We start from the raw sequence: 25,645 nt of genomic DNA, 5'->3' as shown, positions 1-25,645 counted from the left end.
GTTATCATCCATAGTTCGGTTCTCCGCTAGGCGGCCTCACTCCACTGCTCTGCCGTCTCCGATTGCGCGTGCGCAGGCCGAGCGGCGGCTGTGATTGGCCAGGTTTATTGGCGCGCCCGTGCGGCGTGGGCTATCTGACCCCGTGTTGCCGTGCTCCCGGGCTCCTCAAACCTTCCCCGGGTTGCCTTGGGGCCCAGGGCCAGCCGGGCTGTTTTTGTCCGCAGGCCTGGGGCCAGCGACGAATGCTCTTTTTGTTGGCCGCCGGTCAGATGGAAGAGCCTCCTGGGAAAACCCTCAGCTGTGAAGAAAAGGAAAAGGTGCCGGGGATGCGGGAAAGGTTGACTCAGATTTTGACCCCCTATCCCAGGATTTTAGGCTTGTCTTTGCTTCCTTTGACCGTCCAAGGGCGGCAGTGACCTCTAACCTACGCTTTTCTCTGGATTGAGGGGGCACAGGAAGTTAAAGTGTGGGAGAGAGCCGTGCTCCCTTAGTGGCGTTTAAAGAACAAATTTTCTTTACAGCAGAAATGCGAATGTACAAAATGTAAAACTGTAGATAAAGCTAAGGTCCCCTTTGACATCTTCCCCACCCCACCCTGCACACTCTCAGTTTTGGCTTCTCCCACCCCGCCCCGTTAAGTAAATCTCTCAACCATCTGGACTTCAGATATTTTTGAGTGCCTGTGTGTGCATGTTGGGCGGGTGGTGGACGTGTGGAGGGGCGTGTTTGTATTCTCTTAATCACCAAAGAGTAGTTATGTATTTTGGAGGAAGGTAAATGTTCATAAATGGTATGATCTAGATGGTTCTGCAACTTCCGTTTTGGTTCTCCGTGTTTAAAATCCACATGAGTCCTTGTTTGCTCCTGCTTCTGTCGTGTCCGACTCTTTGCAACCCCCTGGACTGTAGCCCTCCAATCTCCTCTGTTCATAGAAGTTTTCTGGCAATAATACTGGAGTAGGTTGCCGTGCTCTCCTCCAGGAGATCTTCCCAACCGAGGGATGGACCCCGCGTCATGTTTACTTACCTTTTTTAAAATTATTTTTTAAATTCTGTGTAGTATCCTACAAATGGAAGTGGCATCTTTTCTTTACATGTTTCTCTGCTGAGAGCCTTTTGTTTGCAGGTTTTCTTTCTACGACAGTGCTGCTCTGACTGTCCTTATACATGCCAACTTGTGCTTGTGCCAGCAGACGTTGTGGTTTTTAAAAAATATTTATTTATTTGGCTGCCCCCCTCTTAGTTGTGGCACATGGGATCTTATGTCTTCCTTGAGGCATGTGGGATCTAGTTACCTGACCGGGGATGGAACCCAGCCTGCTGCATCGGGATGGCAAAGTCTTAGCCACTGAGCCACCAGGGAACTGACAGATGTTATTAACGTGAATGTATCTTGCACTGGCTCTTCCAAGCATGGTGCTAAAACTCTTCATTCACCATAACTCATCCGTCCTCTCATCCCAGCCTGCCTTGCAGTGGTGGTGGAAAAGTTCATTTACAAATCAACAAGGTAATTCTCAGATGGTGATAAGGGTGGTGATAAGTACGAAGCTGTGAGAAGAGGTTACAAGCACAGACCCTAGAGCCAGACTGCATGGTTTGAGTCGTGCTGGTTTTAAATTGTGTGATCTTGGACAAATTGCCTTCCCTCTGATCTTTCCAAAGCTAGCTCTTTCCTCCATCAGGTTGGAGCTCATATGGTATTCCTCAGAAATGCTTCCCTGGCCACTGTCTCTAAAGTATTCCATTCTCCTGCATCCCAGACACCCTCCCATCACTCTGTTTGTCTAGGTATTGATTACCACATGAAATCATCTTATCTGTTTGTTTTCTTACTATCTGTATCCCTCACTGTATGTAAGCTGCCTACAAGCAGTGTCCTTGACCCCTCTGTAGATGTAGCACCTGGAACTATTACCAACATAGTGGGCATCAGTTATTGTTCTTGGTGCTGGAGATACCTGGATCAATAACTGACTCATAAGTTGAATGACTGTCTGAGGATGATAGCCCCTGCTACCCTCAAGGATCTCACAGTGAGGTAGGAGGAAACAGAGAAGTGAACAGACAGTATGTATAGTAAGTACTGTGATAAAGCAAGCACAGAGGAGAGGTGGAGTCCTAACTTGGATTTGGAGAAGGACTTAGAAGTTTAGAAACTTCCCTAGAAGTTTCCCTCAAGAAAATAAATCTAAACCGAGGCTTCAGGAATCAGTAGGAATTAGCAAAGTAAGTTGGGGAGAGTTGCTCCAGGTGATAGGAACAAGTTAGGCAGCGATGCATTAGAGAACTTGATGTTTTGTGAGAACTGAAAGTAGAGTAAGGCAGTGCTGCTTCCTCCCCACCTCCAGCTGAGGGACCTGCTGACCACTGCACGCTGGTATCCAATAGGCCCTGCATCCCTTCTCTCTAATGCCTTCTTTCCCACCTGCTCAGTTTTGTTTGGTGTTTTTCCTCTTCCAGTTGAAAGAAAAATTAGCATTCCTGAAAAGGGAATACACCAAGACATTGGCCCGCCTTCAAGTAAGTAAAATCACATTCTCTCAACTTGGTGTTAATGCCACAAAGTATATAAAGACAGCTCTTTATTTAAGTTGTTAACAAAAATTTATTTCTTTTTCATTAAGTTGTTTTTTGAGTTGCTTTTGTTTTCTCTAGCGTGCCCAAAGAGCCGAGAAGTTTAAAAATTCTCTTAGGAGAACAGTGGAAGAACAAGACTCCTCACTCCAGCAGGAAGTTTCAACACAGCTAACCCACACAGGTAAAGCTAGCCCATTCTGTTACACTTTATTACTCATCTCCCATGTAAATTTGCCTGTGATTCTCTTTTTAAATATATTTATTTATTTGGCTTCATCGAGTCTTAGTTGTGGCACACGGGCTTAGTTGTCCCCTGTCGTGGGGGAATCTTAGTTCCCCAACCAGGGAGCAAACCCCCATCCTCTGCCTTAGAAGCAGATTCTTAACCACTGGACCACCAGGGAAATCTCCTAGCTGTGGTTCTTTTTGTCACGATCAGAAGATACGGAGTAACAGTAGACTCTTTAAAGTCTACAGTTCATTGCTCCTTTGTATAATTGTCATCAAGATTGTATAACCATCATCACTGTCTTAATTTCAGAACACTTTTACCACCTGAAAAAGAAACCCTGTACCCATCCTACCCTTAACCCCTGGACAACTACTAATCTGTTTTTTGTCTCTGTGGATTTTCCTGCTCTGCACCTTTCATATAGATGGAACCATACAATATGTGGTCTTTTGTGACTCTCTTCTTTCACTTGGCATAATGTTTTCAACCTTTATTCATCCATCTATATGTTCATCTAAGCGTCCATCAGTACTTCATTCCTTTTTGCAGTTGAATAATATTTCATTCCCCTTCATGGATCACAGCCTTGTCGTGGTGAAGGGGCTTGTGTAACTCAATGAAACTATGAGCCATAATATAATATGATACAGTTTGTATATCTACTCATCAGTTAATGGACACTTGGGTTGCTTCTACTTTTTGGCTGTTATAAATTTTGGCTTTTATGCTGCTGTGAAGATTCATGTACAAGTTGTTTGTGTGGACATATATTTTCAGTTCTCTCTATATGTACTTAGGAATGAAATTTCTGGGTTGTATGATAACTCTGTGTTTAATTTTGAGGAACTACTAAACTGTTTTCTACAGTGACTGTACCATTTTTCTTTCCTACCACAACACACAAGAGTTTCAATCTCTACACATCCTTGTTAATACTTGTGATTTTCTATTTTTAAAATTATAACCGTTCTGATAGATATGAAGTGGTATCTAATTGTGGTTTTGATTTGCATTTCCTAGTGACTAATGATATTGAACATATTTTCGTGTGCTTGTATATCTTCTTTGGAGAAATATCTATTTTTATTAGGTTATTTGTCTTTTTATTGATGAGTTGTAAGTGTTCTTCATATAGTCTAGCTATTGGACCCTTATCAGATACATGGTTTGTAAATATTTTCTCTCATTCTATGAGTGAGAAACTATACTTTATTTGGATTGCTTATTTAGTTGCTCTTTTTCTCTATTTTTACTTTTAGAAATTATATTTATTGCTTAAATATGGAAAGATGTTTTTTTTTTTAGTTAAGTGTTTATATGTGCACAAAGATGAAAGTCTGGCTGGAAATACTTTAATAAAAAACAATGGTCATTTTTCATGTTAAAAGTCAGCTAATTTATAATCATAAAATCAAAAACTAATGAAATAGAAAAGTGGTATGAAAATTGAGCCCAAAAAGGGACATGAAGTAAAAAATCAGGTGAGATATGGGAGAAATGGGGATATGTTGGTCAAAGGGTTAAGAGTTACAATTATGCAGAATGAATAAGTCCTAGAGAGCTAATGTTCGGCATGGTGACAGCAGTTAATAATACTATATTATATACTTGAAATTTGCTGAGAGAGCTGACCTTAAGTCTTCTCATTACACACAAAAAAATCATAGCTATGTGAAATGATGGATATGTTAGTTAGCTTGATTGTGCCAGCATTTCACAGTGTATACATATATCAAAGCATCACTTTAACTGTGCAATTTTTATCTGTCAGTTGTAGTTCAGTAAAGTTTTAAAGAAGGAAAAACTAAGAAAAGATGATTGCAATAAAGAATAATCTTTTTTTGATATTTATAATTTATGTGGCTGCACCGGGTCTTGGTTGCAGCATGTGGGATCTTTAGTTGTAGCCGTGGGATCTAGTTTGCTGACCAGGGATGAAACCTGGGCCCCCTAACATTGGGAGCACAGACTCTTAGCCACTGGACCACCAGAGAAGTCCCAAGAATAGATAATTGTTTAGTTTGAAAATCATTTTTCCAGCACAATTCCATTTTTGTTACATTTACTTAATATTACTGTAGTTTGTAAGATTATTAAAAACTTACTTTGATCTGCCTAAATGATATACCATCGACTCTATGTTAAATAAATGTTTGGTAATATTTGTATGTAATATTTAAAAATAAATATGGGGTAGTTTTTGTTTCATTTTAAAAATATTAACTATATAATTTTTCTTCTTCAGAACCTAAAAATACAGTATCTCCTCGTGACACGTTGCAAATCAACACCCATGTTGATGAAGAAACTGGAGAAAAGACACCCAGCTCACTTGACATTAAGCCTGAGTTGTTTAGCTCTGGATGTGTCTCAGTGGAAGGATCACGCATACAAGGATCAGATGATAATCAGGAACATTTTCCTTTCAGGGTCAATGGCCCTGATGCTAAGAAAAGGCAGAATAAGCTGCTGGGGAGAAGAAAGAAAGAGGAGAGAACATATATTTCACAGGAGAGAGAATCTCTCTCTGACATTGATTCGCTCATACTCTCTGGAAAAAGACTAAAGGAACAGGAAAAAATGAATAGAGAAAATCCTAGAACACCTGTAACTGAACTAAGAACTTACCCCCTTTCAAGTCCTAAATGTGCCATTCCAAATTCTCCAGCACCAGTTACAGAAACTAATGTAGGGAGTGTATTAATTTTACCAAGCACCAAACCACAGAGAGATGTTGATGCCCTCCTTAGAGGAAATGATTTCCCCAGGGCGACTACTCTTCCTCTGCCTACACCTTCAAATAGCAGTAACAGTCAGCGCCTCGAACACAAGTGTCCTAAAAGTAACTGTGAACTTACTACTCACAGCTTAAGAAACATTAGCTCTGCTTCACCTGTAAACTTAGAGGTACAGAAGAAAAAAATTACTGTCTCTACAGATAACCCAGAGGTAAACAAAGCTGGAAGTACAAGTGGCCAGGCAGCTAGAAGTCCTAACTTAGAGGCAGATAATTCATGTTTTATAAATGAACTCACTTGTGATAACTTAGTGGAAAATGAAAACCAAAACTTAAAAGAACAAAATCACACAGAGATGTCTCTTAAATCTCCCAATGATGCTCTCGGTGGTAGAAATGAAAGTCTTCTGGAAAAGGAAGTTCTAAGTCAGTCTAAGAATCTTAGCCTGGAAGTAATTTCTCCTGTTTCTACAGAAGATCAAATACATTCTTGCACAGTGCTTGAAGGCCTTCTCTTTCCTGCAGAATATTACGTTAGGACAACACGGCGCATGTCAGGTTGCCAGAGGAAAGTAGCACTGGAGGCTGTAATTCAGAGTCATTTAGGTGTCAGAAAAAAAGGCTTTAAAAATAAGAGTATGAAATCTGCTAAAAAATTCAATGTTTGCAACGAAAAAACTAAGCAAAGTGAAATTAAGGTGTCTGACAAACACGCAGAACAACCAAGTTCAAGAAGTCCCCAGAAACTGCTCTCATTAACTGAAGTCAGCTTTTCCACTGACTCCACAGAAGATGACTTTTCTAGGAAGACAGTTACCAAGCCATCAGGTAAAAAATGCAGAGGAAGAAGAAAGTCAGCGTGCACCTCTCTGTTAGATCACCATGAACTACTTTTGCCAACTACTGGCACATCAGGTGTTAAGAAGTCCAAGGAAGAAATTGCCTTGCACAAAGATCAGAATGAAAAGGCAATTGTTCACAGTAAGAAGAGAATTAAAGGTAAATCGAGATGTGGTTGGCGGTGGTGGCTGATGATGGTGGTAGCTAACACTATATGCTCGTCACTTTCTAAATGTTATATAGATACTTACTGAATCATCACACCAACTGTACATGAGGCAGAATCTATTTTTTTATTACTCTTATATATTTGGCAGCACATGGAATCTTTCAGTTGCAGCACGTGGGATCTAGTTCCTTGACCAGGGGTCAAAACCAGGCACCCTGCATTGGGAGTGCAGCCTTAGCCACTAGACCACTAGAGAAGTGCCCAGAATATATTTTTATCCTCACTTTACAGATGGGGAATCGAAGGCCAGGTGATCAAAGTGTCTTTAAAGCCACAGGGTCAAGGTTCAAATCTGGCTGCATGGTGTCAGAGTTCACAAATATGGTTGAAAAAGTTGACACTGAGAGGGAAAATGTGTTGGATGTTTACCTGAAATTAGTGTTTATTCAACTATAATACAGTCTTTTATCCATGGGGAGAAGTAACTAGTACAGTGAAGTATATTTGAAATAAAATTAATGTCAGAGTAAGAATTCATTGACAGATTCCCTTAGGAATAATTGTGTAATAAAATGCAACAGGTCTGAGCCACTTTGGGAGGTAAACTGTCTAATAGTGTCTCTGAGGTTCATGGGACACAAGATTTTGGAGGCTATGAAGTGACAAGTTATAATTTAAACTTCTTTATTCATTTACTCGGGAGATGTATCTGATAAACTGAGCACAGAATTTAGATAATTCACTCCAGTTCTGTGTGAGAGCTCAGCAAACTTTCTATAAAGGGCCAAATAGAAAATACAGTCTGTGCTCAGTCATAGCTATTCAAGTGTAATGTGGAAATAACCATATACAATGTGTAAATGTGCCTGTGTCTCAATAAAACGTTATTTACAGAAACAGGCAGCCAGCAGCTCTGTACCATTGGACAGGCTTTGACTTATGAGCCACAATTTATTAATTTAAATAAAAATAATAATCATGGGGACTCCACTGGTGGTCCATTAGCTAAGACTCCGTATTTCCTGGTCAGGGAACTAGATCCCACATGTAAACTTAAAAGAGTTCACATGCTGCAACTAAGACCCAGTGCAGCCAAATATATAAATTTAAAATATTTTAAAAAATAATAATCACGACTCTTTTAAAAAATCATCATCTTTTATGCCAACAAGAAAGGAATTGGAAAGCAGGACAATCTAGTAATAAGCTTGAAGTGTTGTTTTGTATACTTTGAAATAATCTACTGTGATTTCAGTAACCTACAGGTACATAGAACATTTTTTTTTCTTGAGGTAACCTTCATATTAACATAGTTAACTGTTTTAAGTTAAGTGAACAATTCAGTGGCATTTAGTTACGTTCACAGTGTTTTATCACCACGACCCCTGTGTAGTTCCAAAACATTTTCATCATCCCAAAGGGAAACCCCATACCCGTTAAGCAGTTTCTCCCCATTTTCTCTCTTGACAGTCCTTGGCAAATACTAATCTGTATTCTGTCTTTGTGGATTTACTTATTTTGGGTATTTTATATTAATGGAAGTATACAGTATGTGCCCTTTCGTGTCTGGCTGCTTTCGCCTACTTAGCTGGTTTTCGAGATTCATCTACATGGTAGCGTGTATATCAGCACTTCATTCATATTCATGGCTGAGTAATATTCCATTGTGTACATGTAGCACAGCTCTCTTATCCATTTATAAAGTATTGGATGCAGCTACATTTTGAATGATACAGAGCTCCTGTTGCTTGAAGTCTAATAAATTAATCTTTGTTTGAAAAGGGAACTATGTTTTCTTCAATGAGAAGAGCCAGCATTTTGTAGACTGTACTCTGATAGCCTGTTGAAATGATAATTGTGGATCAGAAAGGACTTCAGAGATTCTTAACCCAGCTCCCTCAGAAGGGACAAGGGGAAATGAGGTGAATTTGACTTGCCCAGGATAACATAGCGAACCAGTGGCGGAGCTGGCACCAGACTGGTCCCAGCCAGCGCTGTCAGCACCACACTGGGTTTGGTCCTGCAGAGGGAGAGCTGCTCAGTATGCACTAACCTATGTCTGATTGTTGAACTGTCCACAGAAGTTTGAGAGTCCTGGGTGGGAAAACACTGCATGATGTTGGAGTTTAGAAACTCACTCTTTCTTGGGAATTGGTGAGTATCTGTTTTTGTTGTTGCTTTCTGTTTTAGGAAAGGAAGGTCACTGTCAAAAAGAGGACTTCCTTTGTTACAGTAATTACGCTTATTTCTCTTCGGATGATGATGCTTTCAGTGCTCCATTTCGTAAGAACAGAATGCTAAGTTTAAAGCATCTGTCGTCTTTTCTCAAAATCACAGACTTTCAGTTACCTGACGAAGACTTTGGGTCTCTTAAGCTTGAAAAACTGAAGTCCTGCTCAAAAAAGCTGATGGAGACTTTTGGATCAAAAGTACATGGAGAGGGGCATCTTAAAGGGGAAAGTTACATTGTTGTGGAGGAACCAAGCCCTAAACAAAGCAATATAGAAAAGGAGGGCATGGAAGAGGAACTAATTACCCTACCAGGAAAGGCACATCCTAAAATGCCAAGCCAAAGAAGCCAGCCTCGGGGAAAGGACCTTTCTTCATCCATTTTACTTTTTACTCCTTTGAATTCTGTTGCCTCTGATGATAATGACAGACTGACAGCAGAGCTGTGCTCACCTGCTTTCCCCATATTAGGCGCTACTCCAGCTTTTGGCTCCCAAGCTCACAGAGAAAAGGTGTCTGCAGAGGTGGTTGGACAAACCTGCTCTCCACCCCGTCTTTCTCACTTAAAAGCCACAGTCAGCCTGGCTGGCAATCGTAAACAAGGCAACAGCTGGAGCAGACCCTCGAAATTAGATAGCAGCCAGCATGTGGCAGGAAGAACAGGACAGCCTTCCTGTGACCCTGACTCTGGTCCCCAAGCAACAACTCTACCCACCGAGTCTTTCACCTATGAAGCAAGTCAGCTCCAGGAATCACAGAGACATTCTGCTGAGCAGGTACAGACTGCATCCTTCATGAAATTTTCTCTGAAGAAATGAAGTGTCTTAGTGAACATGGACTCAGTTCCTCAGTGTTTTAAAATGTTTTACCATGTTTCTTTGATATGACTTCACTGTAAATATTAAGTTCATTCTGGGGAAGTTAGGATTAATTAAAATATGTGTATTTTTAAGGGATGCTGTTCTCTTTGTTATTCATGAAGCAGTTGCATTTGGAGCTTTGCTGCTGTTATAGAAAATAAAACAAACAATATAGAAAATAAATAAAAGGAAATAGTTTGAAGAATGAGTGCTACAGACAGATACCATGTATAATGTATACATTAATGATGTGACTTTTGTTTCCACAGACTGAAATAGCAGAGGTTCCTGCTTGGGGTAGCTTATACCCGGGCACCCTACAGGTGGTTTCAAACTTAAAGGTCAGAAGATTTATCTCTTGTGTCTTACATGTGAAAAATGCAATGAACTGGTTGGAAAATTCAGAAGAATTTGATCCTTGATAAAATAGATTCAGAAAAACATTTAAATTCTATTTCACAATATTTACCTGTTATATATATTCTGAGATCTTCTAAAGAAGTTTTTATGTCAAGCTATTGCCAAGAAAAGCTTAAGCTGGGAGCTCGACTTTGTATCTAAGTTTAAATCAGGCATTTTGACAGAGAGGGGTCGTTCATGACTCTCCTACCCAAATAATATAGTACTTCTAGAAGAATCACTTACTTTATAAGAAAATGGGTAACAGTTCTCGATTATAACAGTGAATGGTTAATTTCCATAGGCTGTGTGATGTATATGGTTCTGAGAAATATAAATATTCTGGTAAATCCTGTGAAGTGAATTGGACCCATGTCCTGGTTAACTTTTTATACTTGAAATAGGATGGTACACAGCGGGGGTCTTCAGTCTTACTACTATTAACATTTGGGGCTGAATTATTCTTTATTCTTAGGGACTGGCCTGTGTGCATTGTATGGTATTCAGCAACAGCCATGGTCTCTACCAGTCATAACCGCCCCGCCACTCCAGCAGTAATGACAGCAGTGTCTCTAAATATTGCTAACTGTCCCTCCCTAGGGAGGGTTGCGAAATCGCCACCCCTAATTGAGAACAACTGGTGTCGGAAAAAAAGATTTAAATCCACATAAACTGTTTCTCCGGATCACTGGCTATGTGACCTGGCACAAGCTGTTTGGCCTCTGGGTCCCAGATTCCTTTTCTGTAAAAGATACACTTATGTTGTTTTTAAACTATTCTTAAATCAATTTTAATAACAGCTTCTGAAAGGAATCAGCCATTTCATTCATATTTTCAAATTTGTAGGTAAAAAGTTAGTTGTTGTTATAGTTTTTGGTCTGGGTATGTACAGTTAAGCCTCTCCTCACTCTCCATTTCTAAAAGTGTTTTTTTTTTTTTTAATTTACTTGCTTTATTTTTGACTGTGCTGGGTCTTTGTTGCTACGCACAGGCTTTTCTATGGTTGCACTTTGCAGGGGGCTGCTCTCTAGTTGCTGGGCGTGGGCTCTCATTATAGTGACTTCTCTTATTGTGGAGCCTGGGCTCTAGGGTGCATGGGCTTACTTGACCTGCAGCATGTGGGATCACCCTGGACCAGGGATCAAACTGGTGTCCCTTGCATTGCAAGATGTATTCTTAACCAGTGGACCACCAGGGAAGCCCTCTGAAAGCATTTTTTTTCCTACATCAGACTTAGGAGGTTTGTCCATTCTGTAAGTCTTCCCCAAAACCTAGTTTTTTGTTGTGTTGATTCTTAATTGAGTTTTTGGTTTCCTCTTTCTTTTTTTTTTCCTGTTTTTATTGTTAGTAAGTCCTTCTGTTTTTCATTGTGCTTATTTCATTACTCTTTTACTAACTTCTTGAGCTGCTTGCTTACTTTAATCGGTATTAATTTTTAATATTAACACCTTTATAATTATAGGAGTTTTTTAAGCACTGCTTTGGCCAGCACATTCTGCATCTTCATTTAGAAATAGTATGTTGTTTCAGTTTTATTCCCTCTTCAACCTATGGGTATTTCATTAGAATGTTACATTTCCAACTGTTCTTAAGGAACTAATGTTTCAATTAGTTCTTATGGTCTGTTTTGAAGGTTAAATCTGAATCTGTTCCAGTCTGGAGCTACACGTTTTAAAAACTATCATTGTGAGTGTGTATGGGCAGTTTTTGTAGTTACATAAGACCCACAAATCTCTTTTGACCTGCATGAAAGTTTAATTACATTCAGTTGGTATTTCATCTAATCCTTGTAATCCGTCACTGTTCATGTTTATTCTGCGCCCAAGAATCCCTTTAACGCCGTTGTTGTTGCCATTCTGTGTCAGAATCCTTCAGGTTCTTGTTCTGTGGATATGAGTGCCACGTGGTGGGAAATAGCTGGTTTCAAAGAGCCGTGTATCATAACTGCTTGTGAATACGTCGTTTCTCTTTGGAAACCTCTGGATGCTTGGCAGTGGGAAAAAATTTATTCCTGGCACTTCACAGAGGTAAATCAGAATCTTATAGCTGAAAGAGAGCTTTTCAATCAGTTGCATGGTAATACAGATGGGCAGCTTACCAAAAATATGGGATCTGTGACTATGCAAGACAGAGCAGAAAAATGATGTTTTTTTCCCCCAGTATTTAATTATGAAAATTTCCAAATATATGGGAAAGTGATATAGGGAGCACCCATATGCCCAGCATGTAGATTCTAAAGTTAATATCATGCTTTATCATATGTTTATCCAGAGGTGGATTTTTACACTGTACCTGCTGGAGAAGCTTGAAATTTCATGTCTATTCTGACTTCTAAACTTGCTGATACTTCTCACCAAAATGTTATTTCTGCTTTTTTTCTAGCTGTAGTTTCTTCTGTCCTTGTCTACCTTGGTATATATTTTACATGGTTGCAGTCTGAATATGCTTAAAATTTTTAAGTCTGTCTTTTCTTACCATATAAATATGTTTGCTTGTTTCTACATATTCTTCCTACTTACTTGTTTAATTTTATTTTTCCAGCTTTATTGAGGTGTAATTGACAAATGTAATATATTTAAAGTGCATAGTGTGATGATTCGATGTACATACACACTGTGAAAGCGTTTCCATAATCAGGTTAATCAGCATTTCACCTCACGGTTTCCTTTTTTTCCCTTGGTGAGAACGCTTAAGATCGACTGTCTTAGCAAATTTCGTTCTTGTTCTCCAGTATACCCACAGCCAGTAGCAGTGTGTTTGGCAGAGTGCTGCTCATAAATATTTGTTCAGTGCATAAACTTGTCTTAAATGGTTGCATATTGTTCCATTCGTTCACATACCAGAATTTAATTATTCTCCCATTGCTAGAAGCATTTATTATGTTAAATTAATGCCACGGTAAACATTATCATGCATGTAGCTTATTTGAGTTTACATCTTGTAAAAAGAGGATGTTTGCTGCATGTTTCAAGTGTTTGAAACTAGATGCGGTGACAGTAGAAAGAAATGTGACAAATTTTGGAAAATTTAGATTGATTAAAAATGAAATAACCAAATATAATTTTGGGCTGCTTTGTTTTATTTAGTTTCCGGTATTACAGATAGTTGCAGTGCCTGATGTTTGCAATCTTGTGTGTGTGGCTTTGGGAAATTTGGAAATCAGAGAAATCAGGTACGTAATTCTCAAGGCGTGTTTTTTTTTCTTTACCTGGATCTTTGTCAGCTTGTTTTGAGTTTTGCGTGCAAATTATAACCTAGGCTTGGGTCTTGAAAGACTCTAAATTTAGGTCCAAAGAGAGATTCATTTTGAAAAAAGCTATCAATAGAGTGACATCCCTGACTGAAATTTCCTTTGAAAGTTTGAGCCTAGTCTTCCATATTAAAGGCTTGCTCCCGTCTGCTCTGCATTTTCCCTTATACGTGGTTTAGGGCACTACTTTGTTCTCCCGACGGTAAAAGTGAAAAGCAAGTGCTCCTGAGTTCTGGAAATATAAAAGCTGTGCTTGGCCTGGCAAAGAGGAGGCTCGTCAGTAGCAGTAGGACCCTTTGTGATCAGCAAGTCGAAATGATGACAGTTGCCGAAGATGGAGGGTAAGCATTGGTTGAAGAAAAGCATTGGTTGATTTTACTATTAGATCAAAAATGATTTCATCACAGGGCTTCAGAGAAAGTTGAATCAGTAGCATCTTGTTTTCTCTGCTGTATGTGTAGTTCAGCAGGTTCTGCCTCTGTCCTGGGCTGTTATACAGAAGCAGTGTAGGGAGGTGGAGCCAGACGTGGCAGGGAAGAGGGCAGGGAGCAGAGGGGCTCAGAAAGTGTAGTCTGTTCTTCCTTCAGTCTCCCTTGACCTCTCTGTATGTCCTTTAAGTGTTACAGATACCTCAAGATCCTATACACTTACCTGGTTCCACATACTTGGTTTCCATTGCTTCAGGTACCATCTGAATCCTGGCTGCTTGCAAACATATTTCTAACTCTGAGCTCTTTCCAACCTCTGGACCTACATGCCTGTTTATTAGATATCTCATGGATACCTCAAATTCAACATGTTAAAAACAGAACTCATAGCATCTTCTATGTCTTTCATATACTCATTACACTTTATTGGATTTATTTGTCTTTCCTAATAACAGAGGGTATGAACCTCATTTGTCTTATTTATCCATGACCTGTTGCAGTAAATTGTTCATTCGCTAAGTCATGTCCAACTGTTTGCAACTGCATGAACTGTGTTCCAATAAAACAGGCAAGAAATAAATAATTGTTTGCTTAAATTAGGAAAATGTTAGTGGAGGTGGGGAGAAGCAGTGGATTTGAGAGAGATGAGATAGTAAAGTCATTAGGACCTGGTGATTGAGTAAATAGAGAGGAAAGAGATAAGAATAAAGTCCAAGTGCTGGGTTGCTCACTGGGTAGGTGGTGGAACAGTTAGTTGAGATAGCAGTGCTGAAAGAAACAGGTTTAAAGATAGAGCTGGTAAGTTTAATTTTGGAGATGATGAATATGAGGTGCTTACAATATATCCACATAGACAATGTGAAAGTATATGTTCATTGTAGAATATTTAGAATACACATGTTTTCTGGGTGAATTTTTTTTTCTGTCATTAGGTTAGTGTCTATTATGTATTGTTCAATAATATGCAGAAGGACTGCTTAGAAACTGCTTTGGTAGAAAAGCCTTGATTTTTAATACTGTTTTTAATACAGAAGCAAAGAAAAACAGCTTTTGATGCCCCCTGAGGAGACCATACTAACTTTTGCTGAGGTTCAAGGGATGCAGGAAGCTCTGCTTGGTACCACTATAATGAACAACATTGTTATTTGGTAAGCTTCCCTTTGAGAGCGCTATTTTTCTCATCTGTAATATAAGGATATATCTCTTAATTTCATAGGATTATTAAGATTAAATAAGAAACTCTGTAAATATGATTGTGTTATCATTTGTTTACTAACAGATGCTATATACTTATCTTAATGAGAACATCATATTAATTCAAATAGTCCAAGCAGACTACTTTAAAATAAGTGAAATTTTATTGCTGTCAAAAATGTACTCTTTCTGGTTAATGGCTGAGTAGCTTTCTGAGATTAACTCTTTTGCTTCAAATACTTGTGAATTCTGTGCAAAAGATAGAGAACAAATATCTGAAAGCACTAAAGAGGGAGAAAAAAATATATACTGGAGGAAATTCAATACATAGAGGAAGGAAATGTCACTGGGCAAATTTCCTGTTCGAAGGTGAGGCCCCAGTCTGCACACTTGGTTACAGAAAAACTTCTATCCTACTGCCTTGAAGGACCAAAGGATAGAAATCAAGGTGATTGCAGCAGCTAGAAAGCAAGAAAGAAAAATCTCGAAAAATAGACAGCCAGAAAAGGAGCCCTGCTGCTGCTGCTGCTGCTGCTGCTGCTGCTGCTGCTAGGTCACTTCAGTTGTGTCTGATTCTGTGCGACCCCATAGACGGCAGCCCACCAGGCTCCCCCGTCCCTGGGATTCTCCAGGCAAGAACACTGGAGTGGGTTGCCATTTCCTGCTCCAGTGCATGAAAGTGAAAAGTGAAAGTGAAGTCGCTCAGTCGTGTCCAACTCTTTGCAACCCCAGGGACTACAGCCCACCAGGCTCCTCCGTCCGTGGGATTTTCCAGGCAAGAGTACTGAAGTGGGGTGCCATTGCCTTCTCCGGAAGGAGCCCTGAACTCTAGTTAAATATCTGGCTGACCTTTAAACTGCATACATGGATTATTCAATAATATGCAGAAGGGCTGCTTAGAAACTGCTTTGGTAGAAAAGGCTTGATTTTTAATACTGTTTTTAATGCAGAAGCAAAAGGTAAAGCAAAGAGAACTGAATTGGGTTTTCAGCATTTAGAATTTGAGTTTAGCCAATTTAACTGTTGGCTATAGAGTTAAAAACAAAATCAGTATTCTTCGGAGGAGCAGCATGCAGAGTTTATATGATGTGTCATTGTGTCTAGAATACAATCCAGAATTACTGGATGTGTAAACTTGTTTGATTAGATGATTCACAGGAACAAATTTGTGATAGGGAAATGACAGTGGAAGTCCCCAGCCACCTCTTCCCTCACCACAGGGGAGGGCCACACCAGGCCTTTTCACTTGCAAGGTTAGTTTGTGGTAGGAGAAGAGATTGATCTTTTTTCTCAGAAGACCCTCCAGTAATTACTCCCTTGAGGCCAGAATGGGTCTTGGTGAGAGAAAGTTATGAGTGTCATTCCTACGCGCCCGTTCTGCATCGTTCAGCCCTAACCCTCTAGGAATAAACTAGGCAAGTGTGGCCCGAGAGAAACTTTGTCCCCCCGCACCCCCCCCCCCCCCACCGACCAGGGAGCCTCTGGAGTTTGACCCTGACCTAACCTACCAGGTTTCCATCTTTGGCACTTGCCCCAGGGTTTCTGCACGCAGGTCTTATTTCAGACAACGTTCTTTGCTAATGTTGTCTTTTCTGTTCTGTCTGCTGTTTCTATAGTCTGGCCCTTCATTGTTTGGCTCCTAAACTATTAATATAATCTAGTGATTAGTCTCAGTACTCAACCTCCAGATTATATTTTATACTATCACTTTACACATACTCATTCTCCCATCCCTCCCCCCCCCCACCAAATAAAACCTTCAATGGGGTCCATGTTTGCTTTCTCCACCTTCCATTTCCCTGATGTTTCATTACAAAAATTCTTTTCCAGCTGTTCCTACTCTTTCCCTTTTTTCATTCTATCCTTCAGTTTCCCTCTTTTTCTAATAACAGCCTTTTGGCATTTTGTAAATAAGGGATCACAGTGGAATTCGAGGCTGGGAAGGTGCTGGGGACCAGCCCCGGCTGATCCAGGGTATTTGAAGGAGAGACGGCTTAGGCGACCTATTCAAATGTTAATTAGAGATATAAGAGTAATAGAATGAGGATAGCTCAGTAGGAAAATTCAGTGGAGAAAAGAAGCTGAGTAGCTTGGTTTACACGGAAAATCAATATAACCCGTGACACCAGGTTAGCTCTGACCACGGAGGCCGCAGGTGCCCTCTCGAATAGCGGAAGGTGCCCCACCTTAGACACCTTCTCGAGTGGGTCTTAGAAGCCCAGGCAAATAAATGGTCGCAGAGGATATCCGCGCTCCAGATGGAGACTCAGCTGGAAGTTAAGGAGTAAAATGACATGGGGAGACCAAGCGTTGGTGAGCAAGGCCCATAGCTTTATTTTCAACAGGGGCTTATATACCCTAAGTTACACATAGAGGATAATAGGGGATGCAAAGTTAGCAGTTTTTGATTCTTATCAAAAACCAGGGTTTCTTTCCTGTAAATTTATCATATACAAATGGTTTAGGTGATTTACATCATCTTCTGGCCAGAAGGCCTATTAACATTTTATGACTCTTGACAAGGACTTATCAACAAAGACTTATTTTCCCTAAGAGTAATTATTTTAAGGTTTGGCGCCATCTTCCGAAGATAAAATTGCATTCCTATGGGGCGGATGTGTAATGGGTTTACAACAAAGGAAAGAACTTATTACCTTAAGGGTCTAAAGTTACTAACACCAAGGCCACTACTTATTTTTTCTACATACCAACTATATTAATTAATACACATTCAAGGATACAATACAGGGGATGTGAAAACTTGGCAACAAGCATTGGCTCATCAATGAAATCTTTTACTAGTTTTATTCTGACAGTTTCTAACTCTCTGAGAGGCTCTAAGCTATTTGAATATCTTAAGCTTCCCGTGCCTCTCGAGGCTGGGAGACTGTAAATAATCGTATGCGTAGCTGTAGGAGTCCGGGTAAACTTGTCAGGCGAGTTAGAGAGCTATCTGAGGGGTTTGGATTTAAACACTCCTAATTGCCCAGGAACTTTTATTAATTGGAGCTATAAGTTAACTCTTTGTCAGAGAGACCGAGATGGTGGTAGGGTACAGCCCCCAGTAAAGTCAGAGGTGAGAGCACAAAGCAATAAAGTAGGCAGACTCTGGTTTTTTGGGGGTAGATGCTCGAGAATATCTGGGGGGACTCCTGAGGCTCGATCCCGCCTTTGCGTATGCCGAGCCTCCTTCCTCATGACCTTTGTCACGAGTGGAATGCCTCTCCCCGGCTCCCGGCAGGAAGGGACCATTCTTAGAGGTTCTAAATATCAGTTTAAGTTCTAAGTTTAAGGGGTATGTGCAGCCCCACAGTTGCTTTAAGTTCTGTTGCAACGCCTCAGCGCTTCCCTGGTGGTCCAGTGGTTAAGACTCTGGGCTTCCATTGCAGGGGGTGTGGGTTCTATCTCTGACTGAGGAACTAAGATCCCACATGCCATGTGGTACGGCCAAAAACCCAGGGTTTCTCATAAGTGGAGTCACATGGTAGAACAGTCAGTCAGTGTCACACATCCTCATAGAACTAAGGAGTGGTTCCAACAAACGTTTTTTTCTTTATATTCACCCTCTTCAGTCTTCCTTTTTCCATTTTTTATTCCATCTCTGTCTTCCCTTCTCTCTCTGTTATCTTAGTCTAGCTCTAATATCAACATATTATAGAGATATAATTACAAGTCTCTTCTAGGTGTGGTTTCTCTCCTAACCACATTTGGTTTCCTGACCGTTGACTTCCATGGAAAATTTAATCGTATAACAAGAAACGTGATAAGATCATAATGATAGAGCTATGCCCTGTGCCTACTCTCAGTACAAGTGAAGTGAGATCCTGGAAAACTTTTCCCCTGAATTTGAAAAGATTTATCCCTAATGGCATAGCAGGTTCAGTCTAAAGCTAAACTATCAAATTACACTCTTGGCAAAGTTAAACTGTAGTTCTGTTTTTAGCCAAATCAGTGGCTAATCAGAACTAAGGTCCTGTGTCCCTTAGTTTTTCCCTTGGTCACCTCCTGAAGGATGCTGTGATACATAAGAGAATATTACATGAAAACCAGTTTGTTGGGAGAATGGTATGAGCTTATTTATTTTTGGTGTCCAAGGAACTTAAAAACTGGTCAGCTCCTGAAAAAGATGCACATCGATGCTTCCTACCAAGCTTCAGTCTGTCACAAAGCTTACTCTGAAATGGTAAGTCTTGATCTGCTGGGACCATTTTGTGTCTAGTCTGTGTGTTATTTTGGTCGCACTGAATGAGAGCAATAACTTTGTAAGTCATAATTACTAGGCCCTCTCTGGTGCCTGTTTTTTCAAAATTGGATAGCACTTCTTGCTCTTTCTTGAAATTTATGAGTGCATACAAGTGATCATACAATATGACTGGGTAAAATTTCTGACTGTATGACTTAAGGGCACACCTTGATTTCTAGACTGTACCTAGAAACAATATGCTGATTTTCAGATTTGGCTCCCAACCACATTGCCATAAATGATTTATGATGTGAATGAATCCCCTTAGGGAGAGTGATTAAAGGGTCCTCGACATGTTTTTCTCTCAGGCTTTAGCATTCCTGTATAGAAACAAACACAGCTTCTGAGGGGCTGTGTCAGTCCAGTTTTAACATCTGAACAGGCTGAAGGTACTTGTCCAGGAGTCAGAGGTAACTGCCTGAGTAACAGGGACTGCTGAGCCACAAGCAGAGGCAGAAGCAGCCGGCTCAGCGCTGAGTGGAGACTGACTTGCCCAGCGCAGTGGCAGCCCTGCGCTCATCAGCACGCACAGGCTGTTAACACACAGGGTGCATCTCCCTCTAGCCTAGCAACTTCTGTGGAAATGAACTCAACAGTTGTGTGGTCTTAGATAACCTATCCCATCATCTTGGGGCTGACTTTCTTTATTCTAAAATAAGAGGGTTAAGTTCATCTCTGGAATGATTAAATACCCCTACTAAGCATTTAAATAATTTTACATTTTTGTTATTACGTTGATACCTGTTTGATACTAAAACATTTAATGTAGAAATGTATGATATAGGAAGTAAAATGTCACCATGAAGCCAACCTCCAGAAATAATAGTTAATAGATCAGTATAGGAATCAGCAAACTTTTTCTGTGAAGGGCCAGTTAGTAAATATTTTCAGTTTTGCAAGCCATGTGGTCTCTGTCACAACTCCTGTACCACTACAGCCCCAGGTCAGCCAGAGGTAACATAAACAAATCATGTGACTGTGCCAATAAAACATTTTGGACAATAAAGCTTTCTGAAACTTGAGTTACATATATAATTTTCATGTGACACAAAATGTTCTTCCTCTTTTTTCTAACTATTTCAAAATGCAGAAACCATTCTTAGCTCATGAACCATACGAAGGTAAGCACTGAGCTGGATTTGACCTGTAGGCCAGAGTTTGCCAACCCCTAGTTAAGTGCATAGCATTTAACGTTTTTTGACTTTCAGTTGTTTTTTTAAGGCCCAGTAATTAATTTTTCCCATTTTACCCCCCGAAATAATTACTTTCCCATTTTACCCCTGAAATAATTACTTTCAACAATGTACATGTGTGTTTATACATATGTGTGACATATATATTTTCATACACAAAGATGTTATTATTAGAACATGTAATTTTAAAGTCGTGGGAGGTCTGTAACACATCTTCCCACAGAAATAACCATAGGTGACGGTGCCTTTTTTGGGTCATTTTTAGTCTATAAGTAAATAGGCTATTGAAAACTGTCCTGAAAATCCTCTCACCACTGAAAAGATTGTTTTTATGGGAAAATGTGCTCCAAATTTTCAAAAACCAACTTACAGGTGAGCATTTCTGGTTTGAAGACTCCCTCCAAGTGTTTCTATGCCCTCTTTTCTTAACACCAGCATTTCCCCAGGTGGATGGCATGGATGTTAGTAGGCTCTAAAGTTGAGGAAGCTGGTAAGTCAGCTAGATTCACACCTACAAAGACTGGCCGTAAAGTCATGGGGAGCCCTGTGCTGGAGAAGCCCAAAGTCCAGCTCAGTGGTCCCCTCAGAGGTTCTGCCTGAAAAAGAGTGATCCAGGGATTAAAGCCTCGAGACTTAAGAGTCTGTTGGCCGTTCCTGTGATTCTGTAGTTTTGTCTCTGCCAATGCTTTCTTCCCCCCCGCCACATACTCTTGATGATTTATTTGGTCGTTAATTTTTCTCCTACATCAGGGGCTCCTGTTTGTTGTTCTGAGTCACCCTTGCGCCGAAGAGAACGAGTTATCAGGAAGCCCTGTGTTTCAGCTGATTGTGATTAACCCGAAGACAACCCTGAGTAGGGGTGTGATGCTCTACTGCCTTCCTCACGGGCAAGCTGGAAGGCAAGTGTGTGATTGCCGTCTAATGAGTGTGACATTGTGAGAAACATCTGTGCATACATAGAAACCAAATATTTTTCTGTGACTGACGTGAATGGAAACATGGAATACTTCAGATCATGGTAAAGAATACTAAGAAGTAGGTTGAAGTGTGAAGTTTACCAGATCTGAGTCAAAGTTCAAATTCCCGCCATCCTATGATTGCCCACCAATATGGCACCAGATAGGTATTTTATGTATAGTCAAGCCTTATTTTTCCCCACACCAAAACACTTCAGAGTAATTAATATTCTTTACAAGAAACTTACCGTATATGTTCTTTCCATAAAAGTTAAATTAAGGAAGTTCTAAATGCACTTAAGAAGATCTGTTAGACTTCCCTGGTGGTACAGTGGATAGGAATCCACCTGCCCATACAGAAGACCCAAGTTCAATCTGGGACAGTTCCACATGCCATGGAGCAGTGAAGCCTGTGCTGCAACTACTGAGCCCATTTCCTAGAGCCTGTGCTCTGCAACAAGAGAAGCCCCACAGTAAGAAACTCAAGCACCACAACTAAGAGTAGTCTCTGCTGCCGCAACTGCAGAAAGCCTGCGTGTAGCAACAGAAAGACCCAGCACAGCCAAAAATGAAATCAATAAATAATTAAAAAAAAGAAGATATATATACTTTGAAATATTGACTGTACCTCAATCATGTAGGCAGTTGATATTTATCTTTTGATAAATATTTTATCTGTTGACTGATGAGAAGATCTATTTACTGATGCCACAGTTACGGGCATCCCAACAGTTTTCTGAGCTATATAAAGCTCTGAAGTAGTGCTAATATTCTTAGGTGAAGCAAGCAACATCGAAGGTATCATTTCTGAATACTACTTATGAAAATAGACCTAGTAAATCAGGATCACAAAGTTTGGCTTTAGTAACTCACAGGGGTGAGCAACCTTGATGGTTATATGTGTATTTCTCTTTCTTTCAGTCTTGTGCAAAGCTTGCTAGGTGATGCGTGTTCTAAAAGTCCCTCTCCTTGTGTATGTAGCCAGCTGTGGCATTTCTGCAAGTGTTCTTGGCGCAATAAGAACCTCAGAACTCTCATCTGTAATATGTGCTTACATAAAACTTGTTTTCTTGAATATAAAGAGAGAAGCATAGTCATTGGCCCAGAAATTGCAGGTGCATGGTCAAGCATTTCCTTTTCAAACCTGTTTGTTTAGCAAATCTTGAAAGCCTATTTGGTGCCAGTCCTGTAGGAAACACTACTGTTTCTAATCTCATGGAAGTTAGAAAATAATGAGCTCAGGTGTTTGAGCACAAGTCACCTGTTCTCCTTGTTTGCTTGGCCCTTATAGTAAATTCTTCTCTGCTCAAAAAAGAAAAGAAAAAAGAAACAAATTTCTTTGCTGTTTGTTGTGCATAATGCCAGAAGGCTTGCACTGTTTGGGATGGAAGGGCACTTTAATTGGCAGTAGAGGGTTGGGGAGAGACTGTCAAGGAAAACGTTATGGATTTTCAAAAGATGAGCTAAGAGACAGCTACACAAAGTTGGGTGCAAAAAAAAAAAAAAAAAAAAACAGTTGGGTGTGAGCCAGGGATAAAATATATCATTCATTTCACTCACAATATTCACGTAGGGCTGACTGTGTACCAGGCCCTCTACAAGGCACTGGTGATGTGGCAGTGAGGAATAATTAATTTGTATTAAGGATTTCTTAAATCACTGTGGATGATGACTGCACCATGAAATTAAAAGGGGCTTACTCCTTGGAAGAAAGGCTATGATAAACCTAGACAGCATATTAAAAAGCAGAGACATTACTTTGCCGACAGAGGTCCATCTAGTCAAAGCTGTGGTTTTTCCAGTAGTCACGTATGATGTGAGAGCTATGGTTTTTCCAGTAGTCATGTATGGATGTGAGAGTTGGACCATAAAGAAGGCTGAGCGCCAAAGAATTGATGCTTTCAAACTGTGGTGCTGCAGAAGACTCTTGAGAGTCCCTCGGACTGCAAGATCAAACCAGTCAATCCTATAGGAAATCACTCCTGAATATTCATTGGAAGAACTGATGCTGAAGTTGAAGCTCCAATACTTTGGCCACCTGATGCAAAGAGCCAACTTTTTAGAAAAGACCCTGATGCTGGGAAAGACTGAAGGCAGGAGGAGAAGGGGACAACAGAGGACAAGATGGTTGGATGGCATCACTGACTCAATGAACGTGAGTTTGAGCAAGAACCTGGAGATGGTGAACGACAGGGAAGCCTGGTGTGCTGCAGTCCATGGGGTTGCAAAGAGTCGAACACAACTGAGCGACTGAACAACAAAGCATTTCTTAAGTACTGCACTAAGCTTTTTATATCAACTGTTTTATTAAAGTTCAAAGCAGTCCTATGAAGTAGATACTCATATCGTGTATCTCTATTTTACTGATGAAGTTAAATAACTTGCTGGGGTCCCACATCTCTTTGTTAGAATTCAAATCCCAGTACCATCCCGGGTGGTTTAGTGGTTAGAATTTGGTACTCTTTCAAAGCCTGGTAGCTGACTGCAGAGCTCCGTCTTAAAAAAGACAGCCAGATTTGTTTCATGATGTTTACATTTTCTATGGGACAGACAGCCCCCAAATATGGAAACGAGAATCTCACATTAATATTCTCACAGATATGGAAGCAAACAATCTCACATTGCTGTGATGGTAAAAAGAAGTTGCTGCGATAGACAGGGAGCAGAGTGTATGTGTGTGTGCATGCTCAGGTTGCTGAATAGGTGTGACTTTTCTATGCGGGCGACAGGCCTGAACAATGACCAGAACCCAGCCAGGCTGTGCCCTGGGGTTAGACCTGTCAGGGAGAGGGACAAGCAAAAGCAGAGACACCAAGGTGAGGCCAGGCTCGGCTGGTTTGACGAGTGGGAAGCAGGCCACGGTGAGCTGCTGTGGGGAGATACAGAGGTGCATCAGAGAGACAGGCAGGGCCGCTAGCGATCGTGGCCAGCAGTCCTAGGGTTTCACACAGACGCACGCGTGTTCCCACGTGTCTTTGTTCTTGTTGCTTTAGAGACCGTGGTTTTGGCCTATTTTTGTTTTAATGTTTTTTTGTTTTTGATATGTGATTTGAATTGTCTCTTCTCTGCTTGCTGCTAGGTTCCTGGAAGGCGACGTGAAAGACCATTTCGCAGCAGCAGTATTGACTTCTGGAACCATTGCCGTGTGGGACTTAATCTTGGGTCACTGCACTGCTCTCCTTCCTCCTGTCTCTGGCCAGAATTGGTCTTTTGTTAAATGGTCAGGTACAGATTCTCATTTGTTGGCTGGACAAAAAGATGGAAATATATTTGTATACCGCTTCTAAAAAGTTAGGGTAACTTGGAAAACACAGTGTTCTGGGTATTTTTGGCCTCTTAGTACTCTTTGGAGTTGCTGCTCTAAAGGAGACTATTTGAAAGAGTTTTAAAACACTTATTTACCTCTGTTCATTCTGACAGACTGTGTTCTGATGGTGGGGCACTACTGATCTTGAATGTTCATTTGTACTTATGTTGGGAGAGAGGGTATATAAGTGGATTTTTGTGATTCCTCACATTTGCACATTTCCTTTTAAAGGCATATGTACATAAAGCTTGAAATGTTAATAAATATTTATTTTGATACATCCTGTTTGGCATATTTTTTCCTCTCCTGTAAAGATGATTTTCAGAAACAAGAACTAATTATTTTACAGCTAGAATATTTAGTCAGTGACACTTGCACAGTAAATCTCAGTTAACTCAGTGTACTAATAGGCAATATACTTTTGTTCACTGCACTAAGTCTTCGTTGCTACACACGGGTTTTCTTTAGTTGTGGCAAGCAAGGGCTACTCTCTGGTTATGGCACTTGGGCTTTTCGTCCGTGTGGCTTCTCTTATTGTAGAGCGCAAGCTCTAGGGCTCTCAGCCTTCACTAGTTGTGGTGTGTGGGCTTGGTTGCCCCACAGCAGGTGAAATCTTCTCAGATCAGGGATCAGAGCCGTTTCCCCTGCATTGGCACATGGATTCTTAATGACTGGACTGCCAGGGAACAAAGTGAAAGTCACTCAGTTGTGTCCAACTCTCTGTAACCCTATGGACTATATACAGTCCATGGAATTCTCCAGGCCAGAATACTAGCGTGGGTAGCCTTTCCCTTCTCCAGGGGCTCTTCCCAACCCAGGGATTGAACCCAGGTCTCCCACATTGCAGGCAGATTCTTTACCAGCTGAGCCACAAAGGAAGCCCAAGAATACTGGAGTGGGTAGCCTATCCCTTTTCTAGGTGTATCTTCCCAACGCAGGAAGCGAACCTGGATCTCTTGCATTGCAGGTGGATTCTTTACCAACTGAGCTATCAGGGAAGTCCTGCAATATACTTTTATGAAATTTGTA

At 40.5% G+C, this 25,645-nt stretch overlaps 1 protein-coding gene across 2 annotated transcripts; it reads left to right on the top strand.

Moving 5' to 3' along the window:
- The first annotated feature begins 113 nt into the window (after positions 1-113).
- On the top strand, positions 114-24,896 carry PALB2 (partner and localizer of BRCA2). Of its 2 annotated transcripts, XM_019988179.2 has the most exons (13): positions 115-317; positions 2,463-2,522; positions 2,658-2,760; positions 5,057-6,547; positions 8,748-9,562; positions 9,916-9,987; positions 11,911-12,072; positions 13,132-13,217; positions 13,475-13,636; positions 14,755-14,871; positions 19,013-19,100; positions 21,104-21,252; positions 24,389-24,896. In XM_019988179.2, exons 1-13 carry the CDS (start codon positions 243-245, stop codon positions 24,594-24,596), a joined length of 3,588 nt encoding a protein of 1,195 aa, XP_019843738.2. In that variant the 5' UTR covers positions 115-242; the 3' UTR covers positions 24,597-24,896. The 2 variants fall into 2 exon arrangements, with proteins under 2 accessions (XP_070635908.1, XP_019843738.2); XM_070779807.1 differs by lacking the exon at positions 11,911-12,072 and having other exon boundaries at positions 114-317.
- The last annotated feature ends 749 nt before the right edge of the window (positions 24,897-25,645 follow it).

This window comes from Bos indicus, chromosome 25, assembly GCF_029378745.1.
Source record: "Bos indicus isolate NIAB-ARS_2022 breed Sahiwal x Tharparkar chromosome 25, NIAB-ARS_B.indTharparkar_mat_pri_1.0, whole genome shotgun sequence".
NCBI lineage: Eukaryota > Metazoa > Chordata > Mammalia > Artiodactyla > Bovidae > Bos > Bos indicus.
This window is presented reverse-complemented; position numbering and strand designations above follow the sequence as displayed.

Coding starts and splice junctions, on each gene's coding strand:
- PALB2 (XM_019988179.2), top strand. CDS start 243: ATGCTCTTTTTGTTGGCCGCCGGTCAGATGGAAGAGCCTCCTGGGAAA. Junction 6,548..8,747: donor CAGTAAGAAGAGAATTAAAG/GTAAATCGAGAT, acceptor TTTCTGTTTTAG/GAAAGGAAGGTCACTGTCAA. Junction 9,988..11,910: donor AGGTGGTTTCAAACTTAAAG/GTCAGAAGATTT, acceptor ATTCTGTGTCAG/AATCCTTCAGGTTCTTGTTC.